Source organism: Alligator mississippiensis, chromosome 2 (assembly GCF_030867095.1).
Source record: "Alligator mississippiensis isolate rAllMis1 chromosome 2, rAllMis1, whole genome shotgun sequence".
Lineage (NCBI taxonomy): Eukaryota > Metazoa > Chordata > Crocodylia > Alligatoridae > Alligator > Alligator mississippiensis.
In genome coordinates this window covers 203,440,591-203,461,138 of record NC_081825.1, presented here as the reverse complement: position 1 = coordinate 203,461,138, position 20,548 = coordinate 203,440,591, and the positions used below count along the sequence as shown (strand labels likewise).

General features: G+C 43.8%; 1 protein-coding gene across 1 annotated transcript in view; it reads left to right on the top strand.

Annotated features, from left to right (window-relative positions):
- The window catches only part of SPON1 (spondin 1), a 378,147-nt gene that overhangs the window by 86,599 nt on the left and 271,000 nt on the right, over positions 1–20,548 (top strand). The window contains exon 4 of the mRNA XM_014602347.3: positions 19,831–19,904. Within this exon, the coding sequence (XP_014457833.1) occupies positions 19,831–19,904 (74 nt within the window). The remainder of the gene's footprint in view (positions 1–19,830; positions 19,905–20,548) is intronic.

The window sequence follows — 20,548 nt, the reverse complement described above, 5'->3', positions numbered from 1 at the left end:
GGCTTGTATGTCTCTGCCAAAAAGCTAATTCAAGTAGTATGAGAAGCAGTGTGTGTGCATGGTAGTGAAAACTGCTGCTCTACATAACTGGTATGTCATCATGGCAAGGCTCACACTGTTCTTTAAAATAAATCTACTAACACCATAGTCACTTCAGCAGAAGTTGCACCCTTCAACAAGCCTGGCTGAACCATGCATAGGAAGAAGCACAGACTTCTTCAATGTAATGAAGAAACAAATGAGTTTTCATTCCTGGTAATTGTTTTATACTTGTCAACTTCTCCAGGCTACACCATTGTCCCTGTAGTTCAGTACATAGAATACAATGCCTAGTGAGACCAGTAAATGTAATAAAGAAGTTAATCTGGTTCGTTAGGACACAAGGGCCACGTCCACATGAGTGTGGGCATTTGATTCCCTGGGAACAAGTAGCGGTGGCACATCTTGTGCCACTGCTACTTGTCCCCAGGGGATGTCCGTGCCACACACGCTTTGGCGCACAGTAAGTTACCCCAGGTAGGGTAGCAGAAGAGGCTGGATCCAGCACTGGACTGGCCCCAGCAGCCTTACCGGGGGTCCTGGCAGCCTCCTGGAGCTGCAGGAGCAGCGTTTCTGCCATGCAGAGCCTGGCCAGCAGCTGCAGCGTGGCTCTGGCCATCTTGGCTCCACTCTTGAGAGGCACATGCTGCCCATGCATGCATTGCTCCCCTTTATTTTCCCATGGTTTTTTTTGCCAGGGGTAAAAAAACATAAACGCTGGGAAAAAAAAGTGGAGCAGCGTACACACGGGCAGTGCTCACTTGCAGCAGGGAGAACATCTGAATGTGTGGGATGTGGCACCATAGACATGTTTTCAGCTCTACGTACTTCACAGCTGTGCTCATCTGGACACAGCCAAGGCATGCAGACAGATGTGCAGCTCCCAGCTGTAACTGAGAATGACTTCTGCAAAGCATTTGGAGTTGCAATGTTACCCCAGAACAAACAAGTTCAGTGTTAGTTCCAGGAGGAGGAGAATCTAGTTGTGGGTTGGGAGACTGCAGCCAGGTTCCCATAGCAATGGCTAGGCTCTTTGCCATGCTCACTGTTTTCAGCCATGGTATGGGGGGAAAGGCAGGGAAGGGCGTTTGTTCTTGAGGCTCCCCAGCCATTGTTGAAGGGTGGGTATTGTAGTCCCCTGTGGGGGGTGGTGTGCAGGGCTCCGATACACCCACCCCACACTCCAGTAGAGGCTGGAATCCCCCAGACTGAACTCCCTCCACTCCCTTTCCCCACTTCCATTCTGAAAACAGTGAGAGGCTGGGAGCTCCGCAGATACAAGTTACAAAAGATGTTGCATTTTGAAACATATTTATCTGATACCTCATGCAACAAGGGGTCAGATTTTCACCCAATCAATCATTTTTGAAGCTGTTTGCTGCCATGAACTTATGTTTGGTCACAGCTGTAAACTGCTTTCTGTGGCTGGATTGAGCAAAAATTGTCACTTCTGTCTGCACCCAAGGTTGAATGCACCTGTTTTACAGAATGCTTTTACCCAGAAAATCTTGCTCAGCAGCAATCTAGAGTTGTTAGTGAGATTTTTGACTGACCCAGTTTTATAGGTTTTGTGGTGAGGTTGACTTAAATGTCAAAAGAAATTTGGAGAATCAAATCAAAGAAATAAAAAGAAATCTACTTTTCCGATGAGCTTGCTCATTGATTTAATTAAGAGTTGGGTCAAGTCTCATGAGACTTTCTTGTTTATATAAAAAGTCAGTAGTTTATCCAGGACAAAAAGCCAGGTACCACTAAGTTTTTCATACCATACTTATCAGCCTATCTTACGGCTTTCCCTGTTCGTTTTTCAACTTCCATTTTAAAAATTCTGAGTTTGTTTCTTCTTCCCCTTTTCTCCCCAAAGATGTTGTTTAAAGATGGGACAGTGATAATCATAGAAGCTTAAGTTAAATAAAGACATTGAAACCTATTGCCTTTTTCTTTGTTTGTTTTGTTTTTTGTTTTGCAATGTAGGAGTAAATTTCATAATCTGGGCTATTTATGGGGGACATTCTCCCTTAGTATTTATGTCATTTTTAAGGGTTTCATCCTTCCAGTGGAGCATAAATGTCATGTGGGAAATTGTCTTTGTCTCTGGTCCTTTTCTCCCCCGCGTCCTCCCCCTGCCCTGAATCCACACAGAATGACAAATTTGATTCTATTACTGCCCAACTTCTTCTTGTTGAAACACTAGTCTAATACCCATACAAAAGAGGATTGCTTTAATCATTGATTTAAAACACAGAATATTTCATGCATAACCTTTTTTTTATTAATGTATCATGAAAAAGATTTCATGTAGGGAAAGCCCACCCTCTTCTCTTGCATTTTGTTTGTTCTAATACGGCATAGCAGTATAAGCACCATTCTAAAGGCAGCGAAATCCATGCAGAAAAATAGTCATGTGTATCCTTCCTGACTGAATCCTCCTCTAGTCCAAAAAGCCAAGTAGACTAAAACATGCCTTTCCTTCTGCTCCAAACCTGTCATAGTGAATATAGAGTTGGTGTATGATAGCGGGCTGGTGAAAATCTATACAAGATGTTGTTGTTTTTGTATGTGACAAAAAGGACTTGATCTATAGCAGTCCTAGCAACTGGGGAGACAATTGCAGATCTGGATCCATTTCCTTTCTGTCAACCACAATTCTGCATTTCTTCTTCCAATGCCCTTCAGTACTAGTTCTTAATTTTTCTAACATGAGGATCCAGCACTTCCTTGTGCCACTTGTTCTAATGTGAGACATTCTATTGTTTTGGCTGCTGGCAGCTGCAGTGCCAAAGTTTAAATATCAAGATGGAAATTCAATAAAGCTTCTGCTTATATCTGTTACACCTGGAAAAAAAGCATTTCCCCGTGTGATGGTGTACTGCAGTACGTCCCTCATCACAAAGGATGCATCTTGATGTCTCCATTAATATCCATAAAGATTGTGACCTTCTTCAGTTGAATGCACCTGAAAAACAATATCTTCAGCAAGAAGGGACAATATTAAACATAGTATTGCAAAGTCAGATCAGCTCAGTTACAATGGGCTCTAATTGCATATTGTAATACTAGTAAATTGCCCATCATGAGCAATTGGGGAGGGGCGGGGAGGCTGGTGGAGATGGAGCACCGCCATCCCCCGCTCCACCTCTAGCCCTGTGTGATTTCACCCCACCTGCTCCTGTGTCCCCCTGCATCCGTCCCTGTGTGCCCTGCCCCCATCCCCTGCCACTCCATCCCATGCTGCCAGTGGCTCCCAGGAATGGGGGGGAGGGGAGCTTGCACGTGGCAGTGGCTACTGGCACCTGGTGGCAAGCAACATGTCCCCCCCTTCCTAGCTCGCCTCCCCCTCACCTCTCTTCCTCCCCACCACTTTCCTGTCTCTGCCGGATGCTGTTGGGGCTGGGTGGCGGCAGTGGCAGCAGAGGGGCAGGGGGGCACTGCCACCAAATATTCTCCTTTCCACTTCCCCTTCTCTTTCCTGCTCCCCTGCCTCCCTCCCCCTCTTCCTCCCCCCTTCCTTACCGTCTCCCCCTCCCTGCTGGTTGTTGGGGGGGGGGGGCAGCTCCTGCTGTGCTCTCTGGGCCCTTGCAGTCAATTGGCACGCACCCTCTTGGCGGTGCATGCACAGTTGGCCTGGGGTGTTATGGACAGACAAACTAAGGCTTTTATTATATTAGAATATTAGAATGCTTTGTCTGCAGGCAAATGGCACTAAAAAGTTGTAAAAATCTTTCTGACCTTTGAAAGCATCAAGTAATTGACTTCCAATCAAATCCTAACAACTAAATGGCCATTAATCAGTGCCTGCAAGGAGTTGAGATCTGAACCTGATGTAGGTCTTGCTATGTAATTTTTTTATTTGAAGAGATAAATGTTCACTGCAAATTTTCAAAGTATTTCTAACAAATACCCTCCACTCAAAAGAAGCCTGGAGAGTAACACAGCCCTTGTTGTATGTTTTCTTTCTACTTAGTCCTTTTTTTCCCCCAAAGTCCAGTAAATACTGTACATTTCTGAAGAGTTTGTTTAAATGCTTCATGAATGGGGCCCCAAAACTGAATTCAGCTTCATACCTTTTTCCCTTATGACTATATCCCTTATAGGCTTGGCTGTGCTATGCTGGTTAGCACTACAGATGAAAGGGACTTGGGGGTCATAACTGACCACAAGATGAATATAAGACTTCAATGTGATGCTGTGGCCAGTAAAGCAAGCAAAACGCTGGCTTGCATCCATAGATGCTTTTCAAGCAAATCCCAGGACATCATTCTCCCATTGTACTTGGCCTTGGTGAGGCCACAGCTGGAGTGCTGAGTCCAGTTTTGGGCTCCTCAATTCAAAAAGGATGTGGAGAAGCTTGAGAGAGTCCAGAGAAGAGCCATGCGCATGATCAGAGGTCAGGAAAACAGACCTTATGATGACAGGCTGAGAGCTATAGGACTCTTCAGCCTGGAATAGTGCAGGCTCCGGGGTGATCTGATGGCCACTTATAAGTTTATCAGGGGTGTTCACCAGGATATGGGGGAATGATTGTTCACCAGAGCACCCCAAGGGATGAAAATGTCAAATGATTATAAACTCCTGCAAGACCGTTTCAGGCTGGACATAAGGAAGAATTTCTTCACCGTCTGAGCCCCCAAGGTCTGGAATAGTCTGCCACGGGGGGTGGTTCAAGCACCTACACTGACCACCTTCAAGAGAAATTTGGATGCTTATTTTGCTGGAATCCTATGACCCCAACTGACTTCTTGCCTCTTGGGCAGGGGACTGGACTCGATGATCTTCCGAGGTCCCTTCTAGCCCTAATGTCTATGAAATCTATGACTACTTGTAAGTGAGATTCTTAGCCTGCTGGCTTTGGCAGGCAGGTTGCCCCCTGAAGAGTTCCTCAGCTACTTTTCCCAACTCAGACACTGTGTTTTAAATCTCAAATAAGTGGCAAACCAAAAACAAACCCTTATTCTGTGTCATGGGCACTCAGAGGGGAGCCCCTTGGCTCTGGGTCCCAGCACATCAGCTTGGTCTCTCACTATAGCAACTGTTCTATTCACAGTTGGTTCCTTCTCTCTGAACTCTTCCCTCACAGTTCTCTTTATGCTCTGGGTTTTTTTAGGCTCTCAGTCCCTCCCTTATGAGCAACTCCCCTACTGCTGAATCTGTTCAACAGGTCTAGCTGCCCCCTCTGAAGGGGACATACCGCCCTTTTACACTATTACATAATTAGATTTCCTTTCTCTAGTTTGGGATAGGGTGAAAAATGTGCAAAGGACAGTATATCTATGAGTTCACAAGGAATATTGTTAAAGGGTAAAATGGCTCTTCCATAAAGCCAGGGAACTACAGCAAAGGCATTGGAGTGAATTTCTGGGTAATTTTAAACTACATCATTGCTTCAGGAAGATGCAATTCGTACCAGTGCCAAAACTGTTATAGTAACTTTCTGGAATAAGGATGGGAAAAAGCAACATGTGTGGAGAGAGGTTATGCTCCTTGGAGCATGAGTTTTCCCTGAGTGGCCTGGTGCTACTCAACTCCCATGTGATAAGAAGAGTGCCCTAGTTGTAATGAAAATGGGGGACATACAGCCACACCTCTGCCTCTTCCCCATCCCCTAATTCATCAGAGAGAAAAAACAGTTTCCAGTTATGCCAAAACATTGTACAAATTATTCAAGTGGGGAAAGCTCTGAGTGCTGTCCTCTCTGAATCTGCACTAGGGCTTTTCACTATCAGGTTTCACAGCAATAGCATTAGAACATCTTCTTCAGCTTGGACATCACTAATTTGAAAAAAGACCTTACTGCCCAGTTGTCTCTAAGAGGGAGAGACAATACTTTAAGATATCAAGGTAGAGTGCCTTCCCAAAATTGTATCACTTTTTCAAATTATGATTCATAGTTTTTAGTTTTGATATCCAAGGTGGTGCTTATCTACTAGATAGACAAAAAACCTGAGAAGTGGAATAGGATCCTCAAACAGCAACAGGTGTGAAAATACTTGAAGTTCACTTAAATGGTCTAGCCAGGATCTTACTTTTATCTTTTTTTTCTTGCTGAGAAGAGAGAGGTAAAATGTGCATGTCAGAAAGAATCTCATTACTGTGGGCTTTTATCCTGCAGGTTTAGATTTAATATTTATATCTGTGACCATTCAGGGAAAGAACAGAGAGATTTTCTGAGCACAAGACAAATATAACATAGCAGCATGTTTAATTGTATTTTTCTTTAGAGTTGATTTTTTTTGTTGTATTATATATGATGGCTGGAACCTGTCTTAAAGGCATTGAGAACCATGCATATGCATCTGATGGCACAACTGAGCAGGATATCCAGAACAATAAACTTGTGAAACCAGAGCAAAATCTGTTAGAAGTGTTTGCAGTTCTTACTACTAGTTGTATCTCCTTGACATCAAGTGTCATGTCTTTTAGGCTTTTATAAGATTAAAGCTAAACAAAAATACTTTATTGATTTATTTTTTTTTGCAAGGGGTATTTTTGTCTTTTCTTTTTCTATTTGAAAACTTTTATTTTATATATGACAATAAGCTACTAAATAGTCTTCCTGACTCCAACACTGTCTTTTAAACCTCAAACAAATGGCAAATAAGAAAACCAAAAACAAATACTTATGCCACGTTGTGGGCACTCAGAGGGGAACCCACAGCACAGCAGCTTGCCCCCTCTGCACTAGTCTAGAAACTGAGTTAAGGAAAGAGGAGTAAGCTTGACTTGAAGTGTTTTTGTTTAAACAAATTTCAACATGGCTAACCCATGTTAGTTGCACATTAAAAAAACCAAAGGGTAAAATTACACATTACACTTAGACCGTACAAAATTTGTGTTAGCAATGTTAAAGTTAGAACATGCTGTCAGCAGTTGCACGTGAAGGGTTACCATATTTATCCAAATCCAAGACGCTTTCAAATTTAAGATTTCACCAATAATTAGATTCTTTGCATAAAAAAGTAACATTTATTATAATTTTCCATGTATATATTCTAAAAAGAATCTAATGAGTAGAAGGTTGTCTTAATTTCACCCCCCTCCCCCAGCTTCAGTAGGACAGGCGGCAGCAGCAGGGACTGAGGGGCCAGATCTCCCACCTCTTGCCCCCATGCCTATGTCTGCCCCCCCGCCACTTGCCCCCCACTGCATTGACCTTCTTGCCTTCCCCCTTGCCTCTTGTCCCTCATGCCTCTGGTTGTTCCATTTACTCCTGCCTCGCCACTTATCTTCTACTGCTCTGCTCTGGGGAAATCAGAGGGGTGGCCCTAACCTGGGCCTGCTATGCTGAGCCATGAAGAAGCAGCAGCAGTAACTCTGGGCCTGGCTAGGTCAGGGTTGGAGGGGCCAGAGCTGGAGCAGTAGGTAAGTGACAAGGGGGTGAGGGCAAGCAGTATGGTCTCCCTTATGCTTCCCTGACAGTGCCATGTGATCAGACTATCAGAAACGGGTTCAAGAAGAGCAATGTCTACAGCAAGTTTGTGTACAGTTCATAGTTGCCAACATCTGAAACACTCTTGCTGAATGAGTCTGTCAAACAACCTGAAAGTGTGGGAGGTGTGGGAGTTGGGCTCCCAGAAAAATGTTGTGTCCGTTCTGGTGAATTTTAGTGTATTTTTTAAATAAGAATATCTGATCCAGGGACTCAAAATGTAGGTAGACCTGTTTTTTTTGATAAACTGGCATTGGTCAGGGCTAGCACCTCTCTAAATGACATGCTATATTTTAAACCCACCTGCAGAAATGGAACAGTTGGCAAACACATGGTTCTTCAGTGCAGTTTCCAAAACTATATGTTAGATTTTTTTTCCACTGAGAATCTGATTCAGAAACCCTGCACCTTTATAAGACAAAATGAGTTCATCCCTCCTCATCCACCATCCTGCTAAGTAATTTTCTAGTTATGCTGAGAATTGGCAAAGAATTTCTAGCAATGCAATTGAGGATACTGCTGCAGGTTACCTTTAAACCATGTTAAATCTGTAGAATGTTAAGTGGTGTTAAAATGCTAATGGTAGCAGGTCAAGCCTTAAAGCTATCTCAGCCCTGAACAACTGTGGCTTGACACTACGGGGCTTGGGAAGTAGAGGCATAGCCAGGACTCTGGAAGCAGAGTCCCAGGGGTTAAATGCAGTGAGATCATGGAGCTTGGGGAATCATGCCTCCCTGGGATCCATGCTCTCACTTTCCAGTGGCTCTGCTCCCAGGAGAGAACTGCCTGGGGTTAACCCTTGTAACAGAATGGGCCCCGGGAAAGATTACCTCCCTGGGCTCCAGGTTTTTGCCATACTCTGTGCTACACAGACCTTTCCCCTTTCTCCCCCAGGAATGCAGGAGGCTGAGGTGCGAAGTCATTCCTCCACCCCCCAAAATCCAATTTTACTGCCTAGAGGAGAGCCACCTTGATGTGGGGCAAAGATGTAGCCAACCCCTCAAAGGGCTATATGCCAGGCCCCCAGACTAGAGGTTCAGCTCACATTGCCTGGGATCCTTGGAGCTGGCAATATAGGTGCCGACTCTGTAGGTGCTTCTAGTAAAGCACCCACTGAAAAAAAAAAAAAGTGGGTACTCAGCACACATAAGCCACTGTCGAGCTGTTAAAAAAAAATGCGCTTTACCAGAAGAAGCAGTGTGTTACTTCTGCCCGGCTCTGCACTATCTGTAAAGATCAGGCACTTCAGCAGGGCTTTTTGGTGCTTTTAGCTGCAGCTGATTCAATCAGCTATTGGATAAAAGTGCTAAAAAAAAGCCCCACTAAAGCACCCAGTCTTTACAGATGCTGCAGAGCTGGGTTGAAGTAATAGTTTCATAGTTGGTAGGGTCAGAAGGGACCTGAGCAGCCATGGCAGGAAAGAGTGTTCATCCAGCCTCCTCTTAAAGACCCCCAGGGTAGGAGCCAGCACCACTTCTCTTGGAAGTTGGTTCCAGATCCTAGCCGCCCTGACAGTGAAGTAGCACCTCCTTATGTCTAGTCTGAATCTACCCTCTGCCAGCTTGTGACAGTTATTTCTAGTCACTCCTGGTAGTGGTCGGCGGAACAGGGACTCCCCCCAATGCCTGCTGGTCCCCCCTGACTAGTTTGTAAACAGCCACTAGATCCCCCCTCAGCCTTCTCTTGTGGAGGCTGAACAGGTTCAGGTCCCTTAGCATCTCCTCATAGGGCCTGTCCTGCTGACTCCTGATCATGTGGGTGGCCCTCCTCTGGACCCTCTCCGTGTTATCCACATCCCTCCTGAAGTGCGGTGCCCAGAACTGGATGCAGTACTCCCACTGCGGCCTGACCAATGTCATATAGAGGGGGAAGATCACCTCCTTGGACCTGCTTGAGATGCATCTGTGGATGCTGTGCCTCTTTTGGGCATGCACAAGGCTCAATATGGGAATGCACCAAATTTAAAGTAAAGCACTGGGTTTTTTTTTTGTTTTTTGTTGGGGGGAGGGGTGGGGGGGTTATATCTGTAGGCACCCACTGGAAAAAAAAAATGAAGTTGGCACCTGTGGCTAGCAGCATGGAGCCATGTGGGCTGGGTTTATACTCACATGGAGCTGGTGGGGGTGTTGGTTTGGGGCCAATAGCCCCCTTTGAGTAGTACAGCATGTGAGCATGGAAAGTTTGCTGGGGTTAAAGGTCTGGAAACCATGAATCCTGAGATACTAGATGACTGCAGGTTGGTTGCTGTATCTCTATGGATCAGATTAAAAATACCTTAGTTCGAGTTAGATAGAATGCTTCTAAAAGAGCCTTTACTCAAAGTGGTTTAACTTTTAAGCTGTTTAGAGTTTTTGTAGCACAGTTTAACACCCTTTAATGCATGGACACTCCCATTTTAAGTGCCTTTAGAATAATTTAAATGTAAATTGTAACTTCATCCTGAGTCCGTAAAGAACTTGAGAAGGAGACAGGTGAAGGAAGAAATTTTGGCATGGGGAGTTTAACTTGTAAGTAATAAAAAGCAAAATATGTCATATTTTATTTAATCTAGAAATGTATCATTATTTCTTGGTACCCTGTTGGGCTTTGGGCTTCTTTATTTTTCAACCCATTTTAAGTTATCTAAGTCCACTCCTCCCTCTCCATCCCTCCCAGGTCTCTCAGACTTTCAAATGCTGATTTTGCTCCCCAGGCAGGTTTCCCCAAGCTCTTACAACACTCCTGAGTGGCACTAATAGCTCTGCTGTTACATACTTGAATGGAAAGGTTATCCTAAACTGGAAACTGTTTCAATTATAGCCTTTAGATTTCCAAGCCAAGAAATTCTCCCTGAGAGAGAGCCTGAAAGTTTACTTTCCATATATTTCAGTTCAACATAAAAAGTTTACTTGTGTTCAGTTCCACATATCAGATTCAGGAAGCAAAGTAATTTGTCAGTCACAGGAGGAAAAGTACTGTATTTGTATATCATTGAGGTAATGAACAAGGAGTTACACACAGTACTTTGCATTTTGTTACCATCAGTAATGTATATGACGTTGCACAACTTTGCACAATTCTTTGAGCAAGTATTCTGTATGTTTTATTGAAGCATAGTTATTTACTTAAAGGATTTGGTCTAAGTTTTCAAATATGACTGGTAATTTTAGGGTCAAATAATAAACCAGTTGGTGCTGCAGTTTAACAAAAAGAACAAGGAGGATGAACTCCAAAAGCTGTGCTTCCTTTGATAAGAAAACAGCTCCTGAAGGCTTTTTCATTAGCTTCTAATATCAAGAGCATAATACATTCTGCAGCATGTTGCCTACTGAGTAGGGACATCGTGGTCATTGTGGCTGCTATGTGCTAAAGAATCACCAGATTCCAGATGTATTCATTTGAGACCGGTTCCATCCCCTGCATGTCGCAGGTACGGCATAAAGCAACCAGATCAAAATATGAAATCTAATTTAGTTGTCATTAAGCAGGAAAACATTCCTGAGCTGTATACAGGGCTTAAGTACTGCAGCACTAAGTAGCTGAACATCTTTGTTTTCTAATGCTGAGATGAGAGAACCACAAAGCACATGCAGCACAGAAAGTGGTCCATTTATAGCATTCTTAAGTTTCTTTATGCTTGGTGAAATACTGCAGGGGGTGCACCTGAGGGTGGTTTGCACCCCCTTCCACTGAGCAGCTCCTGTGTCAGCAGCTTCAGTACCCCACAGCTCTGGATGCTTGGGCAGAATCTGCAGCATCTGGGCAGGAAGTAAACTCAGACCAGGATGTGGATAGGGATGAAGTACAGTTGGAGCTCCCAGCCTCATGTGGATAGCCAGTGGGGCAGGCAGTGAGCAGGCATATGAATGGGACTGCCACTGTCTTGGGCTGACCTGGGAGCACAGGGAGCCCCGGGGCCTCTCCTGCCCATTCCAGCCATTGTCCCCAGCCAACCTGCAGAGCCCCAGGTTCCCAGCAGAGCAGGAACAGCCCTGGGGCCCCTAGATCATCTGGGGACAGTGGTAACAGCAGATGGGGCCTTCCCTTCCTGCACCCTGAATAGATGTAATTACTAGGATTTGCACCCTGAATAAAACCTGCTTGGGGGAGGAGAGAGGGGAAGTGCCACTGAGTGCTGGAGATGTGGAGGTTCCCAGAGCTGGGGCAAGGGTGAAGGATTCTTACTTGTTTTGGGGACTCTAGAAAGTCCTTGGTAGCTTCTGCCATGTTGTGATCTGCATGCCCCATTGGTGGCGGGAAGGGTGCAGAGACACTGTGGGTCAGAGGTCTGCTACCACCCCTACAGCACTGGTCACATTTTCTGCACCCCTTTTCAGAACCTAAATCCATCTATGAAAGACAGGGGTTCTGTAGATAAGGAAACAGGATTGTTTAAAGTATATAGGGACTAGTTTCTACTTTTAAAATGTGTGACATTAAAGCTTTGAGACCAGTGGAAGTATAGCTCCTTAAACCCATATGACTAGGGACATAGTGAAATGATGATATTGAGATTTTTGCAGAAACTATGATTTTGGGTGGGATCCAGGAAAAAGCATGGGCTCCCTGAAAAAAAATAAAAGCTTTCTGAAAAAAAAATGTTGGTTCCCTTTGGGGAGCCAGCAGTCCTCATTGCCACAGTGGTTTGCTGTGCAGCCTGCCGGTGGGAAATGGGGAGTTTGTCAGCATTGCAAGATGGCTGCTGCCCCTATCCCTTGCCACTGATTGGCTGAGAGGGCTATCCTGGGTGGGACCAGGCAGGGCTTGACCCTGTGCGGAGTGCTGCAGGGGCAGCCATGAACCACAGTGCCCAGGTGAGCTCTGCTGCATGCAGCTCCTGCCCCCTGCTCACTTCCTTTACCTCTAGATGGCTCCCAGGAACCTAGCATCCAGGCAACACCTCCACCCCACACTCACATGCATGTGCATGCACCCTCCCACACACATTCCCCACACACACCCTCCTCACAGGGAATGGGCATGCAGGGAGCAGATCATGGCTTGGCTTGGGCCCCAGCTCTAAGTTGTCATCACCCTACAACCACATCCTGTTACCCTGGCTTTGCCTATCCCACTCTGCCTGCAGCCCCATAGGGAGTTTTGGTGAGCTGTTGGTGAGAGGAGACAGCCCCATAAAGGTGTTTTGGTGAGTTCTATGGGTGGGGGGGTGATAATTGAGCCCATGAAAGCTCATCAAAACTCCCTATGTGGCTCTTGGGCCCAAATAATTTTCCACCCCTGCCCAAGAAGGATGCGTGTAACTATGCACTGAGCGAGGAAAACTGGATGCGGATGCTTGAAAAGCAGTGGACGTAATATACTTTGACTTTAGCAAGGCTTTTGCTACCATCTCCCATAGCATTCTTGCAAATAAGCTGAGAAAGTATGGGTAGGATGAATGAACTGTAAGGTGGATAGGAAGCTGGCTAGATTGTTGAGCTCAATGGGTAGTAAACAATGGCTCAATATTTAGCTGGCAGCTGATATCTAGTGGAGTGCCCCAGGGGTTGGTCTTGGGGCTGGTTTTGTTCAATACTTTCATTAGTGATCTGGAAGTTGGGATTGATTGCACTCTCAGCAAGTTTGCAGATGTCACCAAGCTGGGGGAATGTAGTAGATGCACTGGATGGGTAGGGCTAGGATTTAGAGTGACCTAGACAAATTGGAGGATTGGGCCAAAAGAAATCTCATGAGGTTCAACAAGGACAAGTGCAAAGTCCTGCACTTAAGACTGACAAAGCCCATGCCCTCCTACAGCCTGGGGACTGACTGGATAAGCATCAGCTGTGCAGAAAAGGACCTGGGTTACAGTGGACAATAAGCTGGATATGAGTCAGCAGTGTGCCTTTGTTGCCAAGAAGGCTAACAGCATACTGGGCTTCATTAATAGGAATGTTGCTAGAAGATCAAGGGAAGTAATTATTCTGCTCTGTTCTGTACTGGTGAAGCCACAGCTAGAGTACAGTTTTGGGCCCCCCACTATAGAAAGGATATGGACAAGTTGGATAGAGTTCAGTGGAGAGCAATGAAAATGGTTTGGGGGCTTGAGTACATGACTTCTGAGGAGAGGCTGAGGGAACCAGGTTTTAGTCTGCAGAAGAGAAGATTGAGGGAGATTTGATAGCAGTCTTTAACCACCTGAACAGTTGTTCCAAAGAGGATGGAGCTAGATTGTTCTTAGTGGTGACATGACAGAACGAAGAGCAATGGTCTCAAGTTGTAGCAAGGGAGGTTTAAGTTAGATATTAGGAAAAACTTTCTCACTAAGGCTAAGGACAGACATTACACATAAACTGGTTTAGGTGATCAGAAGCTGGTTTAAATCTGTAACAGAACAGATGTTCATTGTACATAAACCAGTTTGAGAATGGGTAAAACCAGTCAGATAAATCTGGTTGAATGTAGTATCAGACTTAACTGATTTGGCTCAAACTGGTTTATGCAATGTCTGTCCCAGACCCCTTGCTGGTTTAAGATAAACCAGACACCCCCAGCATCCTGGCATGCTCTCTGACTAGGCGAGGCTCTCTGTTCCACAGCAGGGCTGCGGCCCCTCCCTTCTGCAGCTCTGCAGTCTCTTCAGGTGTCTGCCTGGCTTCTGCTCCCGGGCTCCCCTCCCCACTCTGTGCTAAGCAAGCATTCCCCCCATCCCTCACAGAAACCTGAGCATTAGCTAGCAGACCACATGCTGGCTATAGTCCATGCTGTGGGAGATGAGAGGCTGACAGGCTTTTTGGAGCTATTCAACAGGTGGCTTAATGTGCTTCCTTGGTAAGAGCTGTTTGTTTCTCCCTTCCCCCTCACCACTCCCTGCTAAGCAGGAATTCCCCTGTCCCCTCTGCCTTGCGGAGAAGGTATCTGTGTATTAGCTAGGAGACCACATGCTGAGTCAGTGCTGAATCAACAGGTAGCTGGTATGATGGGCTAGCTGGCAGTGACTTAGCCCAGGGGTTTTGAAAGGGTAAAAGATGATTGGAGGACTTGGGATTCCCTTTCCTCACCAATCTGGTAATGATTTGGCCCAGGGGTTTTGAAGGGGTAAAAGATGATAGGAGGACTTGGGATTTGCTTTCCTCACCCATCAGGCCCCAGAAACTCACCCTCCATGTCCCCTGATTGGTCCCTTGGGTCACCTAGAGGGGGATAAAAGGGGCAGTGCGGCTGAGTCTAGAGACCAGCTAGGGACCACAAGGAAGGAGCTTCAAAGAGCTGGGCCAGCAGGGAGGGAGCAGTTGCCCCAGAAGCACCTGAAGGATTGGGACCTGCAGACAGCAGTTGGACCCTCAGCAGTGCGGTGTGTAGCCAGCAGGAGAGGCTCCCCGCTGGGTTCCAGGATCCTCTACAAGAGGCTGCGGCCAGCAGGAGAGGCTCCCCAGCTCCAGCAAGGATCTTAACAGTGACCTGAGAGGTTCCCAGCTCTGCTTCCAGCTCCTCCAATCAGAGGCCAGGCAGCTCAATGTTAGGCCGGGCCCCTGGAAGATCAAGACCTCTAGCAGCTTGGCACAGCACCAGCACTGGTGGCAGAGTTTCTGTCTACCATGTGGGAGATTTGAGTTCAAGTCCCATCGGGGGTGACTTGGGGTGAGTGAAGTAACAGGGAGAAATTCTTCTTGAAGTGGAAAGGGGTCATTGTATTTTTCCCCCTTTCTCCCCCTCCAAGTACCTAGGCCCTATATTCCTTGTTATTTGACATTTTGTATTTTGTGCCTTTTTATATTTCACCAACCAGTATTGTTTGTTCTGCCATTTGTGTTTTATATTTTGTTAACCCTGTCTTTTGTCAACTGGATGAATATGTCTATGATTCTAAGTGTCTAACCTTTGTTGAATCCTGCTGCCTCGGGGCATTGTAGTGTCCCCTATACCACCTGGTTTATGCCTGTTATGTTCCCAGTACTGTTCTTTCATTAAAAGGTATATGGTTAAGTCCCCATTGGTGGTCTGACTCTGCTCTATAGGGGGAGGAGAGTCCCTACACCTCCCACAGTGCTTGTGCACCTGCTCTGATCCCTTCAATTGGAGAGAGAGTACCTCTTGGAGTACCGCCTGGGTTACAATGGTAATGTCCCTCTGTTTTCTTAAAGGGGCGATAAACACTGAGATAGGGGTGACACTGTTATTAGCCCCCACACCCCTAGCTTGCTTTCCTGTCAGTTTGCTGCACACAGTATACAGAAGCAGGGAGGGAGATTGAAAAGCTCCATATCATCAACAGATGCATGCACTGCACACACACCTTTTGCCTCAGTGCTGGCTGGGGGCTACAACACTCCCACCCCTTGAGCAGCGAGCTGAGAAAAGCCTGGGACTGCAAGCAGGCTGGGGGTTTCCACCCCTTCCCAAACAGAGCCTTCTGCTAGGACCTGGCCACACACCCTTAGCTCAGCTTTGCAAGGGAAGGGAGGACTGCTCTAGTGCCCCCTGGCTTCTAGCCTGAGCCACTGCAGGCATGTGCCTGAATTTCCTCAAGTCCAAAGGGATTGTCTGTATTGTTGGAAACCAGTTCAGCCTAGCCAGGTTAGACTAACCTGCAAAGGTTGAATCAATTAAGGTTCAGGTTTTTTGAATGTCTGTCCCTAGCCTCGGAGGGTGTTGAAGCACTGGAACAGGTTACCTAGAGAGGTGGTGGAAGTTTTTAATGACGGGCTCAACAAAGCCCTGGCTAGAATGATCTGGTTGGGGATAGTCCTGCTTTGAGCAGGGGGTTGGACTAGATGACCTCCTGAGGTCCCTTCCAACCCGCATTTTCTATGATTCTATTACTTTCTTCCCATAAAGTTTAACTATGAATTTTGGGCTGCCACTGTGTATTTTATATTAGTATCAAAACCCAGAACAAGAACCTGTATTTAGTTAATGGCAGAGCTATTTATTTCAAATATTTTAAAGCAGGAAAAAAGGACCAGATCCTGTTTGGTTAGTAAATTAGTCTATGACCTAGGCAACATTATTAAACCAGATGGTAAATATAAATTCATTATAATTCATTGTATAAAATATTCTATACTGTATATATCTATATAGTTGTATATAAATGCATGTGTATACACTGTATTTATGCATCTCTATCTAATATACTGATTCTGTTCCAATTGAAGCCAATGGCTTCAGTGAAAAGATGACCAGCTGTATTTCTGATTTCAACCACAGCTGAAGAGACAATGACTCACAAAGCTGTGAAGATTCTGTTGTTAGGAAAGGAAGTGAACTGTTCCCTTGGTATTTTACACTTATGAGCCAACTGTGTAACAAAAAGAAAAAAAACTTTAAAAGGAAAGGCATATAGCTCTTCTAAAATACAGTATCCTAACTTATTTGCCTCATCTGCATATTTAGTGACTTCCTTCCCCAAAATTATTTTTTATGTTAGAAGGATATATTTTAACATGAAAGTCTGAAAAAGCTAATATTTTAAATCTTCTTTGCCACTCTGCTATGTGTTTTGGATAAAAATATCTTGTAAATATGTGAGACCCTAATTATGCAAATGTATTTCAGCTTACAGGACAGTTATGTTGAATTTTATTAATCACTCCAAGTGGCTGTTTGCCAGTTTTATGGTATTGATGGATAGTACTTCAAGAACATTTAATGTTTCACTGAGTCTCTCTAAGAGAGAACAGGATGTTATAACATCTTGCTCCCAACAGTCCTTTGGTTATTAAGTGAAAAATCCAAGAAAATGAAGGCTGTGTGCCATTATCTTAAGCCTGTCTTTTGTCTGGTTGGCGCTTACTCTCATTAGAGACTGAGTTTAAAAAAAAAAAAAATTCTTGATTTTTTTTTTTGTTTGGATCTCTAGAAGTACCATCCCCATAGTGTGACCTCTTAGAAGACTTGACTCTGCCACTGACATAATTCTCAGTCTTTGCTGCACCATTTGATTTGTCCCCACATAGTTTTGTTATTAAAATACCATACAAGGGAGTTGGCAATCTTTTATCACCATGGCCTCCTGCTTGCTACCCAGTCTCTTCCTGCCATGGGCCACAAATCTCTGTAGCTCCCAATGATCAGCAGATGTTGTGGAGGGGATACAGAATAAGGCAGGTGGTGGGATCCTGGAGACAGCTTCACTGGTACTTTGGCTGGAGCATGCTGCTGATTCCCTGAGCTTCCCTGGGCCAGATTCAGTTTTGTCATGGGATGCATTGGTCTGTGGGCCATAGGTGTTAGCCTTTAAGCTAACCTGTTGAAGTCAATGAAATTACCTCAGTGTAAAGTTGATGTGAGAAGAATCAGATTGTGTGGTTTTAACCAGTATGCTCTTGATTTGACATAAAAATTAATCCTTGTTAACCATTTTTTATTTCAGTATACTTGGGAAAGAGCTTCAGTGTTATATTAATGATGCTGACATGCTGATAATAAGAGAAATGTTTGAAAGAGATTGATGTTCACTCAGGCCCTTGGTATATGTTATATTAATGGCTCAGTTAGCACATTGGGCTGTTGAGTTCATGGCTTTGAACTTGCTGGTACAAGTGGAGTGCAAGATCATGATCTCAGGCTTCACATATGCTGGCAAGTTGAAAGGCTGCAAATGGGAGCTGATGCCTAATCCCCAAAATCATACATCCTGGAATGCAGATGTGGCATGGGAAGTAGCATAATTGTTGGGATCTGAGATCAGATCTCATTGCACCATTATATTAATATTGCCAGGGAATTAATTGATAAACACTTTGGAAAGGACACAAGGTTTGTATATGAATTTTAATCACATAATTATATATGGTTGAAAAGAAAGAAATCTAGTTATAGTTTGTATGAAGTATTTTAGGCATGTGTTAATCAGGTAGGACCTGCACAGCATTTTGTCCTTAAAGAGGTAGAACTGTCATATTTCAATTGTTCAAAGCTGCTCCAATATAGGATGTAATATTATCTGGAAAAAAATATTGCTTAATTTTGCATTTTCTGCTAGGTTTATGATCTATTTTGTTGTACTTTTACTTGAAGCTGTTTAACAGATGAGGAATGCCAGAGAGTATTGAGTAAGAGCAGTAAATTAGGAAAGCCTCTCTAAACTTCATGCTGTCATGGAAAAAAAAGAGCAAAAAAACAAAAACCAAAACCCCAAACCACAGATATAGCTGTCCAATGGCCAAAGTTTTTAGGGTCAGAGCAAGCTCTACATGCCCTCTGACCTTCAGGAATCTTGTTAATGCAACCGACTTACAAAGGAGAAACAAAGAGCCTGTGCTGTCTCCTGGAAGCAAGCAGAGTCTGAAAAGAGTAGAAGTGTGTGCTCAAGAGTAAAATGTGCAGAGTTGTTAAAAACCAAAGCTAGAAATACAAATGAACATTTTAAAAGGTCAAATTAAAAATCCTCAAATGCATTTTGCTGAATTTCATAACTCTTTCTATAGGTAATTTCCCCTAGCTATCAGTTTTGTGGCTTTGGTATTTCAAACATAGTGGGTCTGCCCCAAACTCCTTAAACTCAATGGAAATTATATTCCATAGGCTGAGAGGGGCTTTGGGAGCAAACACAATGTCTGTTATTTCTGATACCAATGGTGGGGGGAACCTATTGCTCTGAGCTTTTTTTTCTGAGGAAGGAGGCATTTGTTTAGCTAGAAATAAATATGATACAACTATCTCTCATGAGTACAATCAATGATACAACTGTGGCTTTTCTCTAAGTAGTTTCCCTTTAATCTTATTTATATTCAAAATCCCAAGAAAAATTGGAGTTTACAAACTCTGTGTTGATGTTAAGCATTAATAAAATATTATAAATGTTATTAGTTTTAATGTTTTTTCAAGGTTGGGTTGCCCTTTGAAGGAGTTTAGCGTGATGCTGCTTAAGTATATAAAGTCTATATTATATTTGCATTAAATTCTTGCAGCATTTTGGAAACATCTCACTCTTCAAAATGCCAAGTAATTTTTTGTAAATAGCTGCTTGTTTTAGAGCTATTGTTTTTCTTAACTCAAATATAATTTGTGACACTCAGCTGAATGCCATACACTTCAGAAACACAAATTCATGGTACAATATAACTGATCATTCTTGATATGGTATCAACATTTCAAGTTTCTGCCATTTATAAGGAAAATCAAATACCACTTGAGATAGAAGTAAAACTATAGCATTGTATATATCTACAGTGAGGAGTGTGCCTAGATTTTAGTTAATATTACACAGCACAGAGAAAACTATTTGAATAAAATGGAGTTCTTAAAACATGGTTCTCTTGGCAATAAAATAAAATAAAATAAATGAAATTTGGCTCCTTGACAAACTAGTAGAGAGATGCTTTGTGATGCATCAGATTGTACAAAATGTTTCAAATAAGTCCTGTGCTGTTCATTCACTGCTCTGCCGTTCATTTTAAGGAATGAATGCATTTCATTAAAGCTGTGTTCCTCATCAACAGGGCCAGTATTGTGCAGAAGCGAATTATTTATTTTCAAGATGAAGGCTCTCTTACCAAGAAACTATGTGAACAAGGTAAGATAAATTAGGACTGCTCTCTGTGGAGTGTTCTACAAACTACTACTTATCCACTATATAAAGTTTTAACTTCCAAACCTTACTTTTAGGCCCTACAAAACTTATGGTATGAATGCGGCATCTCCTATCCAGGTATATCCTTCCTCAACACTTAAGTCATCTTTCTTGTTACCCTTATCTCTTTCCTCTGCTGCCATCCCTGGAGTTTTTTTCCATGGTAACCTTTAAGAACATCCTATATGTGCAGTGAAATATCTATTGAAAAGAACTCAATTTTGTGATTCTTAGTATTTGAACGTGAGGGCCCAGGCCTCCTTGAAAACCCTTGAATGAGGCATACTGATGTTTCATGCTGAGAGGAAGAAGTGGAAAGAGGAGGAATGATTATCTTTATGTTTTTGCATAAAGAAATTATTTCTCTCCATGGGAGGTTTGATTATAAAGAGAAGTTATAGATGTAACTGCTTTCCTTTGGTTCTTCCAGCATTTCTCATTCTTTTATATCTTCATGTTAGCTCCTTAGGGCAGGAATTGTCATGATAACTGTGCAGACTCTCAGGGGAGATTTGTCAAAAATACCTATGAGGGTTTAAGAGTATAAACTCCTGTTGAAAGTCAAGGGGATGTGTGCCTGAATCTCC